This window comes from Staurois parvus, unplaced genomic scaffold (genome assembly GCF_062004578.1).
Source record: "Staurois parvus isolate SC_StPar_1 unplaced genomic scaffold, SC_StPar_1.0 ptg001652l, whole genome shotgun sequence".
In the NCBI taxonomy this organism is placed as follows: Eukaryota; Metazoa; Chordata; class Amphibia; order Anura; family Ranidae; genus Staurois; species Staurois parvus.
Window position 1 is genome coordinate 33,594 of NW_028319448.1, and position 16,400 is coordinate 49,993.

At 45.6% G+C, this 16,400-nt stretch overlaps 1 protein-coding gene across 1 annotated transcript in view; it reads left to right on the forward strand.

Moving 5' to 3' along the window:
- The window catches only part of LOC149434852 (phosphatidylinositol 3,4,5-trisphosphate-dependent Rac exchanger 1 protein-like), a 45,483-nt gene extending 31,947 nt beyond the window's left edge, over positions 1 to 13,536 (forward strand). Inside the window, exons 20-23 of the mRNA XM_089663308.1 lie at positions 408 to 595; positions 2,811 to 2,913; positions 3,120 to 3,187; positions 5,234 to 13,536. Of these exons, the coding sequence (XP_089519434.1) occupies positions 408 to 595; positions 2,811 to 2,913; positions 3,120 to 3,187; positions 5,234 to 5,276 (402 nt within the window). The 3' untranslated portion in view covers positions 5,277 to 13,536. The remainder of the gene's footprint in view (positions 1 to 407; positions 596 to 2,810; positions 2,914 to 3,119; positions 3,188 to 5,233) is intronic.
- The last annotated feature ends 2,864 nt before the right edge of the window (positions 13,537 to 16,400 follow it).

Consider the following 16,400-nt stretch of genomic DNA (forward strand, 5'->3'; position numbering starts at 1 on the left):
TCTCCCCCCCCTCCCCTCTATCTCTCCCTCCCCTCCCCTCTATCTCTCCCTCCCCTCCCCTCTATCTCTCCCTCCCCTCCCTCTTTCTCTCCCTCTCCACCTGCCCTCTATCTTTCTCCCCCCCCCTTTCTCTCTCTCTCTCTCTCCCCCCTTTCTCTCTCTCCCCCCCCTTTCTCTCTCCCCCCCTTTCTCTCTCCCCCCCTTTCTCTCCCCCCCCCTCCTTTCTCTCTCCCCCCCCCTCCTTTCTCTCTCCCCCCCCCTTTCTCTCTCTCTCTCCCCCCCCCCTTTCTCTCTCTCTCTCCCCCTCCCCCTCTCCCTCTCCCCCTCCCCCTCCCCCTCTCCCCCTCCCCCTCTCCCTCTCCCCTCATTATCCTATTGGGTGATGTTTCCCTGTTGTGTCTTCTCAGCTGATCCGTCCAATGAACGCCCTCGATGAACTGTGCAGGCTCATGAAATCCTTTATTACCCCAAAGCAGCCTCAGCCAGAATACTGTAAGAGTAACACACTGGGGACCGGCTTGTTATCTATCTCCTCTGAGCTCTGTTACCGGCTGGGCGCCTGCCAGATCGTCATGTGTGGGACCGGGATGCAAAGGTGAGTGGTCTAATCACAGCCCAGATGCTCCCACTGCGGGGTCCCTGTCCCAGCACTCCCATTCTGTGTTAGTAGTACAGGGAAGGAGTTTGGTTACGTTGGTTACTGTCCAATCACATCTACACTCTGCGAGGCCGCGCCGCATTGTGTAGTTGGGTGTCATCGCATTTAGAAATGGGCGGTTCATTTTGTGCCGAATCCAAGTTCAGATAACATTTTAATTATTCATTGAATCAGGTGTACCTGAATTTCTGAACTACAATAGCAACAAATTTAAATGAATCCGTAATAACGAAACAGAATTTCGTCTTAAATTCTAACTGAATTCAAAAAAGAAATCGAATTCAAAAACAAATGTGAAATATAAACATATTACAGGTTTCCTTCAAAGACTGTGTATTAGTTTTAGAATATAGTCGTCTTCCACAATTCGAATTTCAAGAAAAATAGAATAGAAAAGACTAAAAACTGAATAGTGTAGAAAAGAATAGAATAAAATAGAATATAGCTGTCTTCCAACATTCAAATTTCAAAAAGAATAGAAAAGAATAAAATAGTTTATAGCCGCCTTTTGAAATTCAAATTTCAAAAAGAATAGAAAAGAATATAGAATAAAATAGATTACAGCCGCCTTCCGAAATTCATATCTCAAAACAGAATAGAAAATAATTGAATAAAATTGAATATAGCCGTCTTCCGAAATTCTAATTTTTAAAAGAATAGAAAAGAATATAGAATATAGCTGTAACGGACCGCCTGACAGTACCTCTATCAGTCCCCTGAAAGAGCCTCCCCAGAGTGCGGAGTCTAAGTACCGGAGCACTTGTTCACCAGGGCCCCTGATGGTGGGGATGGACTTGGAGCGCTCCGGGACCAGGTCGCAGCTGCTAGGTATCTCTACCAGAGGTAGAGGAGTCTGCCAAGGGCTCCAGCGGGTTAAGAGTCTGATGTGAGGGAGCCCAGGGATCCCTGAGGGATGGATGGACGGATGAGCAAAGTCAGAGTCAAACAAGCTGGGTCGGTAACTAGCGGGTCGGTGAGGTACAAGACGATAGGCAAAGGATAGTCGGGTCACACGCAGGGTCAATACCAAAAGATCAGATCTATAAGGGAACATCCAGGAGCAGAGTCAGGCAAGCCAAGGGGTCAGGACAGGAGAAGGCAACAAGGTCAGACAATCCAGATCAGAGTACTCACTACACAGGCAACAGGATACAAAAGACCATTCGGCAACAAGCATCTGTGCAGGGCTGGCTTAAGTAGCCCGCCCTGCACCTGACCGACGCCGCCTAGGTCCCAGTGCCTGCCTAGTACTGTCAAGACGACATGTGCGCCTGGGTCCTAGTGCCCTGCTACCTGTATGTCTTGACAGATGCCTACGCATGTGTAGACCCATGCGTCGCGATGGTCCCTGGCAATAGCTGTCTTCCAAAATTCAAATTTCAAAAAGAATAGAAAAGAATAAAATAGTTTATAGCCGTCTTCCAAAATTCTAATTTCAAAAAGAATAAAAAATAAAAGAATAGAACAAAATAGAGTAGAAAATAAAGGAACAGAAGAGAATAATAAAGGATAGAATAGAAAAGAATGGAATAGAAAAGAATGGAATAGAAAACAAAAGAACAGAATAGAAAACCAATAGAGTAGAGTATAGCTGTCTTTTGAAATCTGAATTTTTAAAAGAATAGAGTAAAACAGAATAGAATAGAAAATAAAAGAATATAATAGAATAGGATAAAATAGAAACAATATTACTGTCTTCCAAAATCTGAATGGAATAGAGCCAGCTATTCTTCACAAGGAATTTGGATTGATTCAATATTTTCAATTCAACTTTGATTGGAATGCGTTGAATCCATTGGAAAAATTTGAATCTGGTCAAAAAAGAATAAACAAAATAAAACTAAACGGAAGGGAATGAATTTCGTTATGAATCCAACAAGACAAAATTAGCAACCTAACGAATCGATACGAAATGAACCAAAAATGTTTTCGTTCTGCACATGTCTAATCGCATTTTTGTAATTCCACTTTTGCAGTCAACTTTCAGAACCCCCCCCTCCCCCCATATAGCAGTTGATCCATCCCTTCTCTGTGGACACCAGGCAGATTATTCCTCATTTTGTAGTCACATTGGTGAGGCGTAATAGAAGAGGATCTCCTTCAGTGTTCTGTTGAGGGGAGACGAACGTTAACGTATTTCTGTTCTGCTCAGGAGCACGTTAAGCATATCGCTGGAGCAAGCCGCCATCTTGGCCCGCAGTCATGGACTCCTCCCCAAGTGCATCATGCAGGCAATGGACATCATGAGGAAGCAAGTGAGTGCCGCAACGTCTTGTTGATAAATGTATAATTTTCCTTGAATGAGACGGCTGTGCTCACTACACCAATGTTGGGATTTCCTGGAAGGGGATAAAGGACAGATAATTCCATGAGATACCTAAAGGAAATGGCCAGTCCAACTGGTAAATGAATCCAAGTTTAAAAAGTAAGTTGCGAAACAATCTCTGTTTTGTTTTTTCAGGGTCCACGCGTGGAAATCACAGCAAAGAATTTAAAAGTCAGGGATCACCCACTGCAGTCTCCACCAAGGTAAGTCCATGAAGCCAACGGCATCGTTTGCAAACGTTTGTCTAGAAGAATTCGGTGGGGTTATGAAAGCTGCAATATTGGATGTAAACCCAACCTATAGGTGAATGGTTTTCCAAATGAACAGAGGTGGGTTTAAAAACTGTTCGTAAATCTCAGCGAAAGAAAGTTGTTCCTTAAGGGCAGGGCCAGGATTAGGAGGAGAACACTGCAGTGGATCTCCAAAGGACCTGCCAGATGATAACAGGTGGTGGCATCTTCCCAGCACAGTCTAGGCAACTGGGTAGCAGGGGAGATGCCATGGGAACATGTTTTGGGGTGGAATCCCCTTTGTCAAGCCCAAAGAGGCTTGACAAAGAGGATACCACACTGAAACATGTTGCATAGTTACATGGTTAGTCTGGTTGAAAATAGACAAACGTCCATCCAGTTCAACCATTAAAAAAAAAAATTGTTATAATCCGACACCAACAGTTGATCCAGAGGAAGGCTAAAAAACCCAGCAAAGCCCGATCCACTTTGCTCCTGCAGAGGAAAAAATTCCTTTCTGATCCCCCGAGAGGCAATCGGATATTCCCTGGATCAACTTTCTCTATAAATGTTATAATCCAGTTATATTCTGTGTATCCAAGAAAGAATCCAGGACTTTCCTACAGCAATCCACTGAGCTGGCCACAACCAACTCTGGAGGGAGTCTATTCCACATTCTCACAGCTCTTACTGTGAAGAAACCTTTCCGTGTTTGGAGATTACATTTCTTTTCCTCCAGACGTAAAGAGCGCCCCCTTGTCCTCTGTGATGACCTCAGGGTGAATAGCTCTACACCGAGTTCAATATATGTTGCTGTAATATCCCTCTTGCTGCCCCGAAATGTTGCATAGACTGCCATTGCTAGCTATCCTTTAGCTGCCCTTTAGAATCCCCTTTTGGGGTGGGGTGTCCTTTATCAAGCCACTTTCTAGATCTCCATGGAAGAGAGCAATGGACCACCAGAGGGTAGCAGGTAGCAGCATCATCATGGCACAATCTAGGCAACACTTTTTTAGGTCAGCTACGATAATGCAGTTTGGAGTGGAATCCCTTTTTTTGAAGCCTTAAAGAGGCTTGACAAAGGGGATTCTACCTGAAGGACATATTCCACCCTGAAACATGTTGCTGTGGTACCGCACACGCTACCCAGAAGCGTTGCCTAGACTGAGCTACAAGGACGCCGTTGTTACCATCTGGCAGGTCCATCGCTCCCTTCCACGGAGATCTACCATGTTTCAGGGTGAAATCCCATTTAGGGGTGGAATATCCTTTGTCAAGCCTCTTTATGGATCTCTGTAGAAGGAAGTGATGGATCCCATCATATGGTACCAGGTAGTGGAATCCTCATAGCTCAATCTGTGCAAAACTTCTGGGTAGCAAGAAGTTTTGGCAATGCATTTTGGGATGGAAGACAATCTGTCAAGCCTCAAAGAGGCTTGACAAAGGAGATTCTACCCCGAATGGGGATTCCACTCTGAAATGCATTGCCATAGTAAGCGCCTTGCTACCCAGAGGTGTTGCCCAGAGTGAGCTGCAAGGATGCCTCTGTTACCATCTGGAGCATCCTTTGCTCCCTTCTATGGAGGTCCACTTCATGAGTTCTCTCCTTGCTCTCAGCCCTGTCACTGTCCATGAGGGACTGCTGCTTCTTGTCCAGGACTTCACATGAAGGATTGCCTCTGGAGAGCAGATAGACTGTCCAGCGGCAATCCTTGTAAACGAATCAGATTAGTGGCGCTGCTTTTAATAAGGTCATATATGGCGCTAGGTTGGTGCCCTCTATGTAGTCTCCATTTTAGAATACCGGTGTTAGTTTTCAGGCCATCTCTAGAGAGCTGTGAGCTCCATGACATGTTCTAAGTGGATTTTATTGTCCTTGGACCCATCTTGACTATTCAGTCTTAAAAACTTGAATTGTCTTTGCACTTTGCTGTGGATTAAAGCTAACCTGTCATTGCTAACCTTAGATCCGTGTTGTGTATGTGAAACATGTTCCTCATAATGAGCTCCTTTCCACAGGATCTTCAGACTCTGCGTACCGCCAGTAGACGGAGACCTGTGAGTGCGCGGGATGAGAGATGGTCCCCCGATGGGTAGATGAAGGAGCAGCGTCAGAGGCCCTCTGATGGATGTTATACCCTCAGGATAGACAAAGCACAAGTACTGCAATGATTTATGGGTCTGCGTCCACTCTGTGCCTGCTGACGGACAAGCTGCGGGTGCTTCTATTGTGCCAAGGTCCGGTGGTATGGCTGGAGCGCTGTATATCTAGAAGATCCAGGAGGGAATCGCAGAGCGACGAGCTCAAAGAGAGACTTTGATTGGACTCTTTGTTGCTTCTGATATTCCGGCACAAAACTTTCCTTCTTCAAGATAAGTATTTATTACAAGTCTGTATTCTGACTTCTGCACTCGGAGCTGAGTGCCGACTTCTCTGCCAACCGCAGCGGTCCAATTTTACGCTCCAGGATCCTACGTTACCTTTTACTTTTTTTTTTTGCTTTTATTTGAGATTTTAATGTTGTTTTATAAGTGGAAATCTACTTTTATAATTAAAGATGCTACAAGCTCATCGTCTTATTCCTGCCATATGCATCGCGGAGTATAAGGACCTGCCCAGGAAATGCCCTTTACCCAGAATCCTCTGCTCTAACCACAAAGACTAATGTTTCTCTGGGACCAAGCTTCTATAAATTATACTGATGTTCATAGTTCATGCGGATAAATCTCATCTAATATTTGTATTTAATTTTTGTTTTTTGATGCGGCTGTAGTGGTAGGATAATGGAGAGTTGATGTAAATATCGGGACGTTTTGTATTTGTGGTAACTTGCGCCAGTATCAGTATTCTATGTTTACAGGCTGTAGGAGCGGGCGGGAGCAACTGAACCTCCGAGGTGTTTTGTACATTCGCTGCAATTTCTGGAGATGGTGCAATAAGCCCGGAGATCTCAGCGGATCCTCTTTAGATTGCTTTGTTTAATTGCTATTTTTACTGATTTGTTGGAAGATAATAACGCACATGACTGGCCACCATCTGTGGGGGTTCTTCACCCCACCCATTGACCCGATGATCTAGGGTCATCCAACCTCTGACGTCTTGTATACGGTATGTGCAATGTTCTCAAGGAATGCGCTTGATGTATCAGATCCCTCAACTTTGTAACATGAAAGCTATGGGCCATGTGGGGTCCAAGGAAGGAAGGAAGGAAGGGAGGGGGGCATACCCCAGCTATATACTAATCCAGAAAAGAGAGTATATGGGAAGGAAGAGAATAGGCCGGAATCCCTATCATTGCAAGACTTGTTACATATCAGCTGATAGAAACATTTCTAACCTGAATAAACCTCACCTGTCCTGACCCATAGAACCCTCATATGAAGAGATCAGGCTGGAGTCCCGACCATTACAGGTCCTGTTACATTATCAGCGGATGGATACATATCCAATCTGAAGAAACCTCCTCATCTGTCCTGATCCATAGCAACCTCCTCATCTGTCCTGACCTACAGAAACCTCCTCATCTGTCCTGACCTACAGAAACCTCCTCATCTGTCCTGACCTACAGAAACCTTCTCATCTGTCCTGACCCCTAGAACCCTCATATGAAGAGATCAGGCTGAAGTCCTGACCATTACAGGTCCTGTTACATTATCAGCGGATGGATACATATCCAATCTGAAGAAACCTCCTCATCTGTCCTGACCCATAGCAACCTCCTCATCTGTCCTGACCTACAGAAACCTCCTCATCTGTCCTGACCTACAGAAACCTCCTCATCTGTCCTGACCTACAGAAACCTTCTCATCTGTCCTGACCCCTAGAACCCTCATATGAAGAGATCAGGCTGAAGTCCTGACCATTACAGGTCCTGTTACATTATCAGCGGATGGATACATATCCAATCTGAAGAAACCTCCTCATCTGTCCTTACCCATAGACCCTCCTTATCTGTCCTGACCTACAGAAACCTCCTCATCTGTTCTGACCCCTAGAACCCTCATATGAAGAGATCAGGCTAGAGTCCTGATCATTACAGGTCCTGTTACATTATCAGCGGATGGATACATTTCCAATCTGAAGAAACCTCCTCATTTGTCCTGACCTATAGAACCCTCCTCATCTGTCCTGACCCATAGAACCCTCATATGAAGAGATCAGGCTGGAGTCCTGACCATTACAGGTCCTGTTACATTATCAGCGGATGGATACATTTCTAACCTCTTCATCTGTCCTGACCCATAGAACCCTCCTCATCTGTCCTGACCCATAGAACCCTCCTCATCTGTCCTGACCCATAGAACCCTCTTCATCTGTCCTGACCCATAGAACCCTCCTCATCTGTCCTGACCCATAGAACCCTCTTCATCTGTCCTGACCCATAGAACCCTCCTCATCTGTCCTGACCCATAGAACCCTCTTCATCTGTCCTGACCTATAGAAACTGCCTCATCTATCCTGACCCATAGAACCCTCATATGATGAGGTCAGGCTGGAATCCCTATCATCCCTGGAATCCCTGTTATGTTATCAGCAGACTGATACAGACTGATACAGACTGATACATTATCAGCTGATAGAAACCTTTCTAATGAGAATAAACCTCATCCCTCCTGACCCATAGAACCCTCATATGAAGCGATCAGGCTGGAGTCCCGACCATTACAGGTCCTGTTACACTATCAACGGATGGATACATTTCTAACCTAAATAAACCTCATCTGTCCTGACCTATAGAACCATCATAGGAAGAGATCAGTCTGGAATCCCTATGGTGACAAGTCTTGCTAGGGCCCATTCAAACCAGAACTGCATGTAACTGCGAGGCTTTTCCTTGTACCTAAAGCATGCATTTGTTATGCGTTTACATGCCGTTGACGTGTGCTTTTCTATCTGCATTTGCACTGTGAGGTCACTTCCTTCTTCTTTCTTTCTTTGGGCTTCTATGTGCACTGTGATGCGTTGAAGTGCGCTTACATGCATTTTTGCATGTCTGTGGTGCGGAAAAATGCAGCTTGCTGTACTTTGCTGCACCGTGCTGCACTGCAATGGCATCAACTATGCCCATAGGATAGCCTGGATTGTGGACTATCTATGCAGCTGGAATGTGGTCCAAAATGCAGCCCACTGTGTTAGGTGTGAAGAGCTCTTACGTTGTCAGCAGACTGATCCATTTCTAAATAAATGTCATCCGCCCTGAACTATAGGACCCTCCTATGAGGGGATTCCTATCATTACAAGTCTTGTTACATTATCAGCAGATTGATACATCGTGTTACATTATCAGCAGATTGATACATTGTGTTACATTATCAGCAGATTGATACATTGTGTTACATTATCAGCAGATTGATACATTGTGTTACATTATCAGCAGATTGATACATTGTGTTACATTAGCAGCAGATTGATACATTGTGTTACAATATCAGCAGATTGTTACATTATCAGCAGATTGATACATCGTGATACATTATCAGCAGATTGTTACATCGTGTTACATTATCAGCAGATTGATACATTGTGTTACATTATCAGCGAAGAGAAACATTTTTAATCTCAATAAACCTCATCTGTTCAAATTTACAGAACCATTGATTGATACATATGTCTCTGTTCACACTGCTGCGACCCCATTGTCGTGCGATTCCCATTATGACTGCGCCATGTGACTTGCTTGCGACTGTTATGCGTCTTGAGGAGTTTATTGCACTCGGGTCCCCTCATCGTAGCACAGGAAGTTGTTTTTTTTAAAGTTCGCTGCAACTTGAGTCTTGGTGATCGGAAAGGCAGAACCTGAAATAAATGGGGGTTCAGTTGTCGCATGCAAAGTTGCAGCAGTGTGAACTGAGACAAAACCTCATCTGTCCTGACCTATAGAGCCATCATAGGAAGAGATCAGTCTGGAATCCCTATGGTGACAAGTCTTGTTACATTATCAGCTGATTCCTTTCTAACCTAAATAAACCTCATCCATCCACGCTTGATAACCCTCCTATGAAGGGATTCTTATCAGTACAAGTCTTGTTCTTTTGTCAGCCGATTGATGCATGTCTTTACCTTTATAAACCTCATCCATCCTGACCTATAGAACCTTTGTATGAAGGGATTCCTATCAGTACAAGTCTTGTTCTATTGTCAGACGATTGATAACCCCCGTATGAAGGGATTCCTATCAGTACAAGTCTTGTTCTTTTGTCAGCCGATTGATGCATGTCTTTACCTTTATAAACCTCATCCATCCTGACCTATAGAACCTTTGTATGAAGGGATTCCTATCAGTACAAGTCTTGTTCTATTGTCAGACGATTGATAACCCTCGTATGAAGGGATTCCTATCAGTACAAGTCTTGTTCTATTGTCAGACGATTGATAACCCCCGTATGAAGGGATTCCTATCAGTACAAGTCTTGTTCTATTGTCAGACGATTGATAACCCTCGTATGAAGGGATTCCTATCAGTACAAGTCTTGTTCTATTGTCAGACGATTGATAACCCTCGTATGAAAGGATTCCTATCAGTACAAGTCTTGTTCTATTGTCAGACGATTGATAACCCTCGTATGAAGGGATTCCTATCAGTACAAGTCTTGTTCTATTGTCATCCGATTGATAACCCTCGTATGAAAGGATTCCTATCAGTACAAGTCTTGTTCTATTGTCAGACGATTGATAACCCTCGTATGAAGGGATTCCTATCAGTACAAGTCTTGTTCTATTGTCAGACAATTGATACATGTTTTTACCTGAATAAACCTCATTCATCCTGACCTATGAAGAGATCAGTCAGGGGACCCGATCATTACAGGTCTTGTTCCATTATCAGTTGATTGATAACATTTCTCATCTGTATAAACCTGGTCTGTCCTGACCTGTAGGACTATGACATGTGCACAGCAGCCCATATTCAGTACGTACAGATCAGAGGTCCATGTAAACTGCCTCTAGGCCTAATAGCCTCCACTGCTGCCTTATAGCAATGCCATGTAATGATGGCCAAGTCAACCCCTCTTCCTTGTTCTTCATGCTGAGTATTCTTTCATATTATGTTACTGGTTTGTGGCCTTAACTATCCGATGTATAAAATCTTCCCCCACCATGCTAAACCAGACCTTCCACTGAGTATCTCGTGGCTTCCATTGCGTTCCTTGGTCACTTTTGTGGTGTCTGGTTATTATGATCTATCATCCCATCGCTCAAATGGCCTTAAAATGTTCATATATCTCATACCTGTCGCCCCCAGACCCTCTGCCCCCCTTAGGCTGGGTACTCACAGATGGTGTGACTACATGCTATGCATTGGGCCCAGCCTGCCTTGGCACACAGTATTATGATCAGGACCACCCAGCGGGTTGTACAAGGCCATCGGTGAGTGCCCAGTCTTATTTAATAGAAAAAAGCAATAAAATGGTAAAAGTGACCTTATGACATGATGCAGCTTGTCTGCCATTTTACCATTCCCCATATACACGCTATTCAAAGAAAAAAAAAAAGCTCCAGTTTTGTTATTAAATTACCTACTAAACAGTCTATTTTTTATATTTTAATAAAATAAATGACCTCTTGCATTTTGATCTGCATTCATGATTGATAAGTCTGGATTTCTTGCAGCCCCGGCCACAAAGCACAGTGTGCAGACAGGAATTCCCCAGAATGCACCCCATTCCTGCACACCTTGGCCCCTTCCCAAAACCTGCTCAGAACTTGGGGACAATTACAGGCATACCTGGCAGCGTCCTTAGGTGTCCCTAGTGTCCTTTACTGCACAGCAAGTCCTATAGTTGGATTCTTATTAAAACAATGGGACTAAACGTGATCATTGAGAAAGCAGACCACCCCCTTAGCTTTAATTAGGGAAATGTCAGCAAGTGCCCTTGGTCTGCTCAGTATAACCCCATTGCTAGATTTGCTTAAACCCTTCCAATGGCTATGGCTAACCAGCATGGGATTGCTCTCTTTTCTGGAGTTTTACCTTAGTTCTAGCTCCTGTGCAAGGTGATCATGGGGCCATGGGCTGTCAGGAAGGATTGATCATGGGGCCATGGTCTGTCAGGAAGGATTGATCATGGGGCCATGGGCTGTCAGGAAGGATTGATCATGGGGCCATGGTCTGTCAGGAAGGAATGATCATGGGGCCATGGTCTGTCAGGAAGGAATGATCATGGGGCCATGGGCTGTCAGGAAGGATTGATCAATGGGCCATGGGCTGTCAGGAAGGAATGATCATGGCGCCATGGTCTGTCAGGAAGGAATGATCATGGGGCCATGGTCTGTCAGGAAGGATTGATCATGGGGCCATGGTCTGTCAGGAAGGATTGGTCATGGGGCCATGGTCTGTCAGGAAGGATTGGTCATGGGGCCATGGTCTGTCAGGAAGGAATGATCATGGGGCCATGGTCTGTCAGGAAGGATTGATCATGGGGCCATGGTCTGTCAGGAAGGATTGGTCATGGGGCCATGGTCTGTCAGGAAGGATTGGTCATGGGGCCATGGGCTGTCAGGAAGGATTGATCATGGGGCCATGGTCTGTCAGGAAGGATTGATCATGGGGCCATGGTCTGTCAGGAAGGAATGATCATGGGGCCATGGTCTGTCAGGAAGGAATGATCATGGGGCCATGGTCTGTCAGGAAGGATTGATCATGGGGCCATGGTCTGTCAGGAAGGATTGGTCATGGGGCCATGGTCTGTCAGGAAGGATTGGTCATGGGGCCATGGTCTGTCAGGAAGGATTGATCATGGGGCCATGGTCTGTCAGGAAGGATTGATCATGGGGCCATGGTCTGTCAGGAAGGAATGATCATGGGGCCATGGTCTGTCAGGAAGGAATGATCATGGGACCATGGTCTGTCAGGAAGGAATGATCATGGGGCCATGGTCTGTCAGGAAGGATTGATCATGGGGTCATGGGCTGTCAGGAAGGATTGTTCCCCTGTCTGAGATTCCTGAAGATTCCAACATCTTCATGTTTCAGCTGCAAAGCCAGTAAACCTCATTTCCTCTATAGTGGACCTCTACATATAGAGGTGGTAGGACAACCTGCATCCTTCCAGCTAGTGAGGGACTACAACTCCCAGAATGTCATGGCTTCTGATCATTAGAACAGTGGGTCTTAGCAAGCCTTGTGCTTTGGGATAGTGTATTGGCATCTCTACTTATTGATGTTTAGATGCTGCAGGCCATTGCAAAACGCCCCACCCCCACCATATGATCGCAACTCAGATCAATCTCCTTTATTATTTCTCACTTTTCTTAGAACAAGAACACACAACCAGGGCATTGGCAAAATGCAGAAGGAGGGCTGTTGATAAACATCTAGACAATCACTCGTCATTTCATAAAACTGCTGCCTGTTTCTTCCCCAAATAATAAGTTTAAAAACAAAATGGGAAGACTGGGAAAGGGTTCAGGCACCTTGAGCAATTTCACAGCAGTAATGGATAAGACTGCAAGATATATTCTAACCAGGGTCCCACGGAACACTAGGGTTCCTTCAGAGGTTGTTAGGGGGCTTCAGCTTCCTGATGCCTGCATAGTTCCGGAGCCAACATCATGGTTCTTGGCAGAACCAGCGGCATGGCAACAGTAGTCCATTTTTCCCACTGACCTCCAGTGGGGTTACTTAAGACCTGATAAATGTCCTCTGGGTAAAAAATGATTGAGAAAGTCTGGAGTAAGGTGACAAATCCTCAGCAAAAATAAAGACAAAGTATTTCAGAGCTGCAAACTACATTCTTTTTTTAGTTGCCATGGTAAATGTGAGCAGAGAAACAGCCCAGGGTACTAAAGGTAGACCAGACTGTCCATATTTCCCATAGTAGACAATATGATGGAGAAGAACTAAGGAACAGCCAAGGACCTCCATACAGATAGACCAGACTGTCCATATTTCCCATAGTAGACAATATGATGGAGAAGAACTAAGGAACAGCCAAGGACCTCCATACAGATAGACCAGACTGTTCATAGATTTGATAGTAGAGAATATGGTGGATGTAAACTAAGGAACAACCATAAAGACAGACCAGACTATCCATGTTTCCCATAGTAGACAATATGGAGGAGAATAACTAAGGAGCAGCCTGGGACCTCCATACAGATAGACCAGACTTTCTATATTTCCCCGGGTAGAGAAATACGGTGGAGGAGAGCTGAGGAACAGCCCAGGGTCAACATACAGATAGAGCAGACCATCCATATTTCCTATAATAGACCTGGAGGAATGAGTCAGACTTGTGTTCAGACAGTGGTGGATTGTGTATATAATACTGTGTCCTTTTCATTTCAGAATGTTTTATGGAATAAAGTGTTTTGAAATAAAAGTGTTTTGTCGTTATTTTGTCTGGAAGAGTGTTAATTCTTTGGATCTCGTGGGTCAGCACTAAGAACCGGATGTGTCGCCTTTTAGCCACCAAGTTGATTGGTGGCTAAGTGGCAATCCCACTCGTTCTTCAAGTGACTCTGTCATGGGAAAGTTATGGGGGTGCTGCAATTGGTGAACTCCATTGGGACCTGGTCCCTTTAAAAGATCACACCAATGGAGGTGCTACATTGGCTTCTTGAGCATGTGATGACTGTGATTGGCTGTCACAGTGATCATGTGATCAAGAGCCTGTCTTACCAGCTCCCAATCATTACGTGTTGACTTAGAGCTGTTGGTGACAGCACAGTCACAGTGCTGGGGGGCATGAACTGAGCATGCTTGCAGTACAACATAATGGCACCAGCCAAAAACATAGATGTGGAAAAGCAGACTAAGGCACACTGCCATGTTGCCACTGTAGTGTGCTACTAGGCTAGAGTACCATCTGGCTCTGGAGAACCATGGAAGCTTCCAGAAGCAAGTAGGTGGAAGGGGTGGAGACCTAATCTGCATGTTTATGGGAGTCTAACTAATCCCAGGTTTGGAAGCCTTGGTTGAGTGGTGGACCAACCCATAAATATGGGATAGTCAGGCTGGCAAGGGGAGTCGGGTGGAAGATGGAGTGCAGAGAAGACTGTCGGTGGCTTGGGAGGGGTCCCCTAGGTTTTGGGGGGCTGGGCTGCGGCTGGCAGTTCTACAGGGGAGAGGAGACGTCGCTGCATGTAGTTTGCAACAATCAAAGCTAACTATCAGAAAGGGTCCCTGGCCTGGAAGGGGCCGTTGTTACTGATCCTTAATGACTGACCACTTTCAAGGAAAACAACAGTCCTGGATCTGTTTCTGTAAATTGGAAGGAAGTTGTCCCTGTGCATTAATTCTGTCAAGTTGAGCATCCCATAACCCCTATTACCCAATCCAAGTGAATTCCCCTAATAAAATCACAAAAACCAAGCTCACGAACTGTTCACTGACTGTGGATGCAAGTGTGGAAAATGCGTGTTGCCTGGCTGTGTGGGGCTTAGGGGGACCTAGAAACACAGTGGCCCTCGAGGGGGTAGTGCTACACCACATTGCATATGGCGGGTGTTAAGAGATTAACAATGCTAGTTCCCTGAATGTCATGCAGATGCTTCAGTGATTTCTGAGTCTGACCTGAGAAAAGGGTCCAGGTTTATACCCTGCTTCTTATCATTTTCTGGGTCTGGAACCAGCCATGGCATCCCCCATACTTTTCTATTTATCAACCTGTCTGATATGGGAACCATTTTATGCCATAGTGATCAGATTCAGTAATGAAATCTCCAGTTTCATCCATCCGAGTGCAGATTTAAATCTCATTGGTTGCTGTAAACCAATAAAAAGGTTTATTTAAGAAAGCCGGTACATCCAATCAGCTGTCTGGTTCCATTGTGAGAGTTGTACATACAAAAGAACTGGAAGCTGATTGGTTGCTGTCGGTGACGCAGGCACCTCTTTTCCAGGGGGTCTATCACATACCTGGTTGGGGAGAGGAGGGTGTCCTCTTACCACTCCCGCTCGGGACCCGATAGGGTGAACAGAAGGCACTGAGCCAGGAGAGGCACGAGAGGGGACAGCAGGCAGGTGCTGACCCGGAAGACCAGGATGCAGGTCAGTTGCGGATGCAGGTGAGCAGGTACAGCAGCAGGAAGGTATAGTGGAGGTTTGGACAACCGTGGCAGCTGGCAGCCAGAGATAGTCACAGGCAAGAGAGGTTGAATCGTCAGACAAGCCGGGTCAGGATCAATCGGGCAGATCAGGTACAGGAAGCAGGCAAGCGGATAGTCAAGGGATGAGCCGGGTCGGTGCAGGCAGAGTTCAATCGTGGTCAGGTCAAATCAGGCAGGTAACTGAAGCCAAGATACAAAGCAACAAGCACAGAACGTAGTAGACCAGAAAGCATAGGTTCAAGTGCAGCAGGGGTATAAATAGCCCGCCTGTGCATGCCGGCATGCACACTGCCATGGCCGATGGGTACCCATTGTTGGCGTATAGATGTGCGCCAATGCGCGGCTTCCTTACCCTGACAGGGTCAGTGTCAGGAATGGACTCGCCAATGGTGGTGGGACTCACCTGCCTTGTGGGCTGCAGTACCATGGCTGGCCAGCGGGTGCTCTCAGCAGCCAGAAGCTCACTCCTGCAATCAAGCCATCACCTGAGGCTGATTGCAGGAGGTGTATTTAAGGAATGGCCAGGCCTGTAGTCAGGGCCTTGGTGTATTGTTCCCATGAGCCCCTGTACCTGCATCCTGTCTGCTTCCTGCCTGATCCTGACTCTGCCTGAACTCTGCCTGCACCGACCTCGGCTACTCCTGACCAATCTTCTGCCTACTCCTTGTACCTTGTCTGTCCGTTAGCTACCGACCCAGCCCGCCTGACTACGTTGTTCTCCATATTTATATATATATCAGTTAAGGTTTGGGCTTGTTGCGCCTTGTTGTATGTATCTGTGTTAGTTTTGGGTTTGGTTTGTTGCACTGCGTTTATGTTTGTGTTGCCCTTAATAAATGATATTGTTTTACACGCTATACCTGAATTCTGTGTTTCCCTGTGTCGGTCCACACACCTCTGGTCATACCCGGAGCCCTGACAGTCTAAGATCTAAAATATACAGCTATTGTTACCGCCCCACCTACGCATACGATGGGGTTGTATCCTAAAATGAGAAGGAGCCGGGAAAAAGAAACATCGATATTCAAGATTATTGGGTGTCATTATTCCCTTCCTGGTGACTCCTCATGTCACCCTATAACGGGGTCTGAGGGGTCAGGCAAAGCCGGCTACACATTGTATCATTTTTATTTGT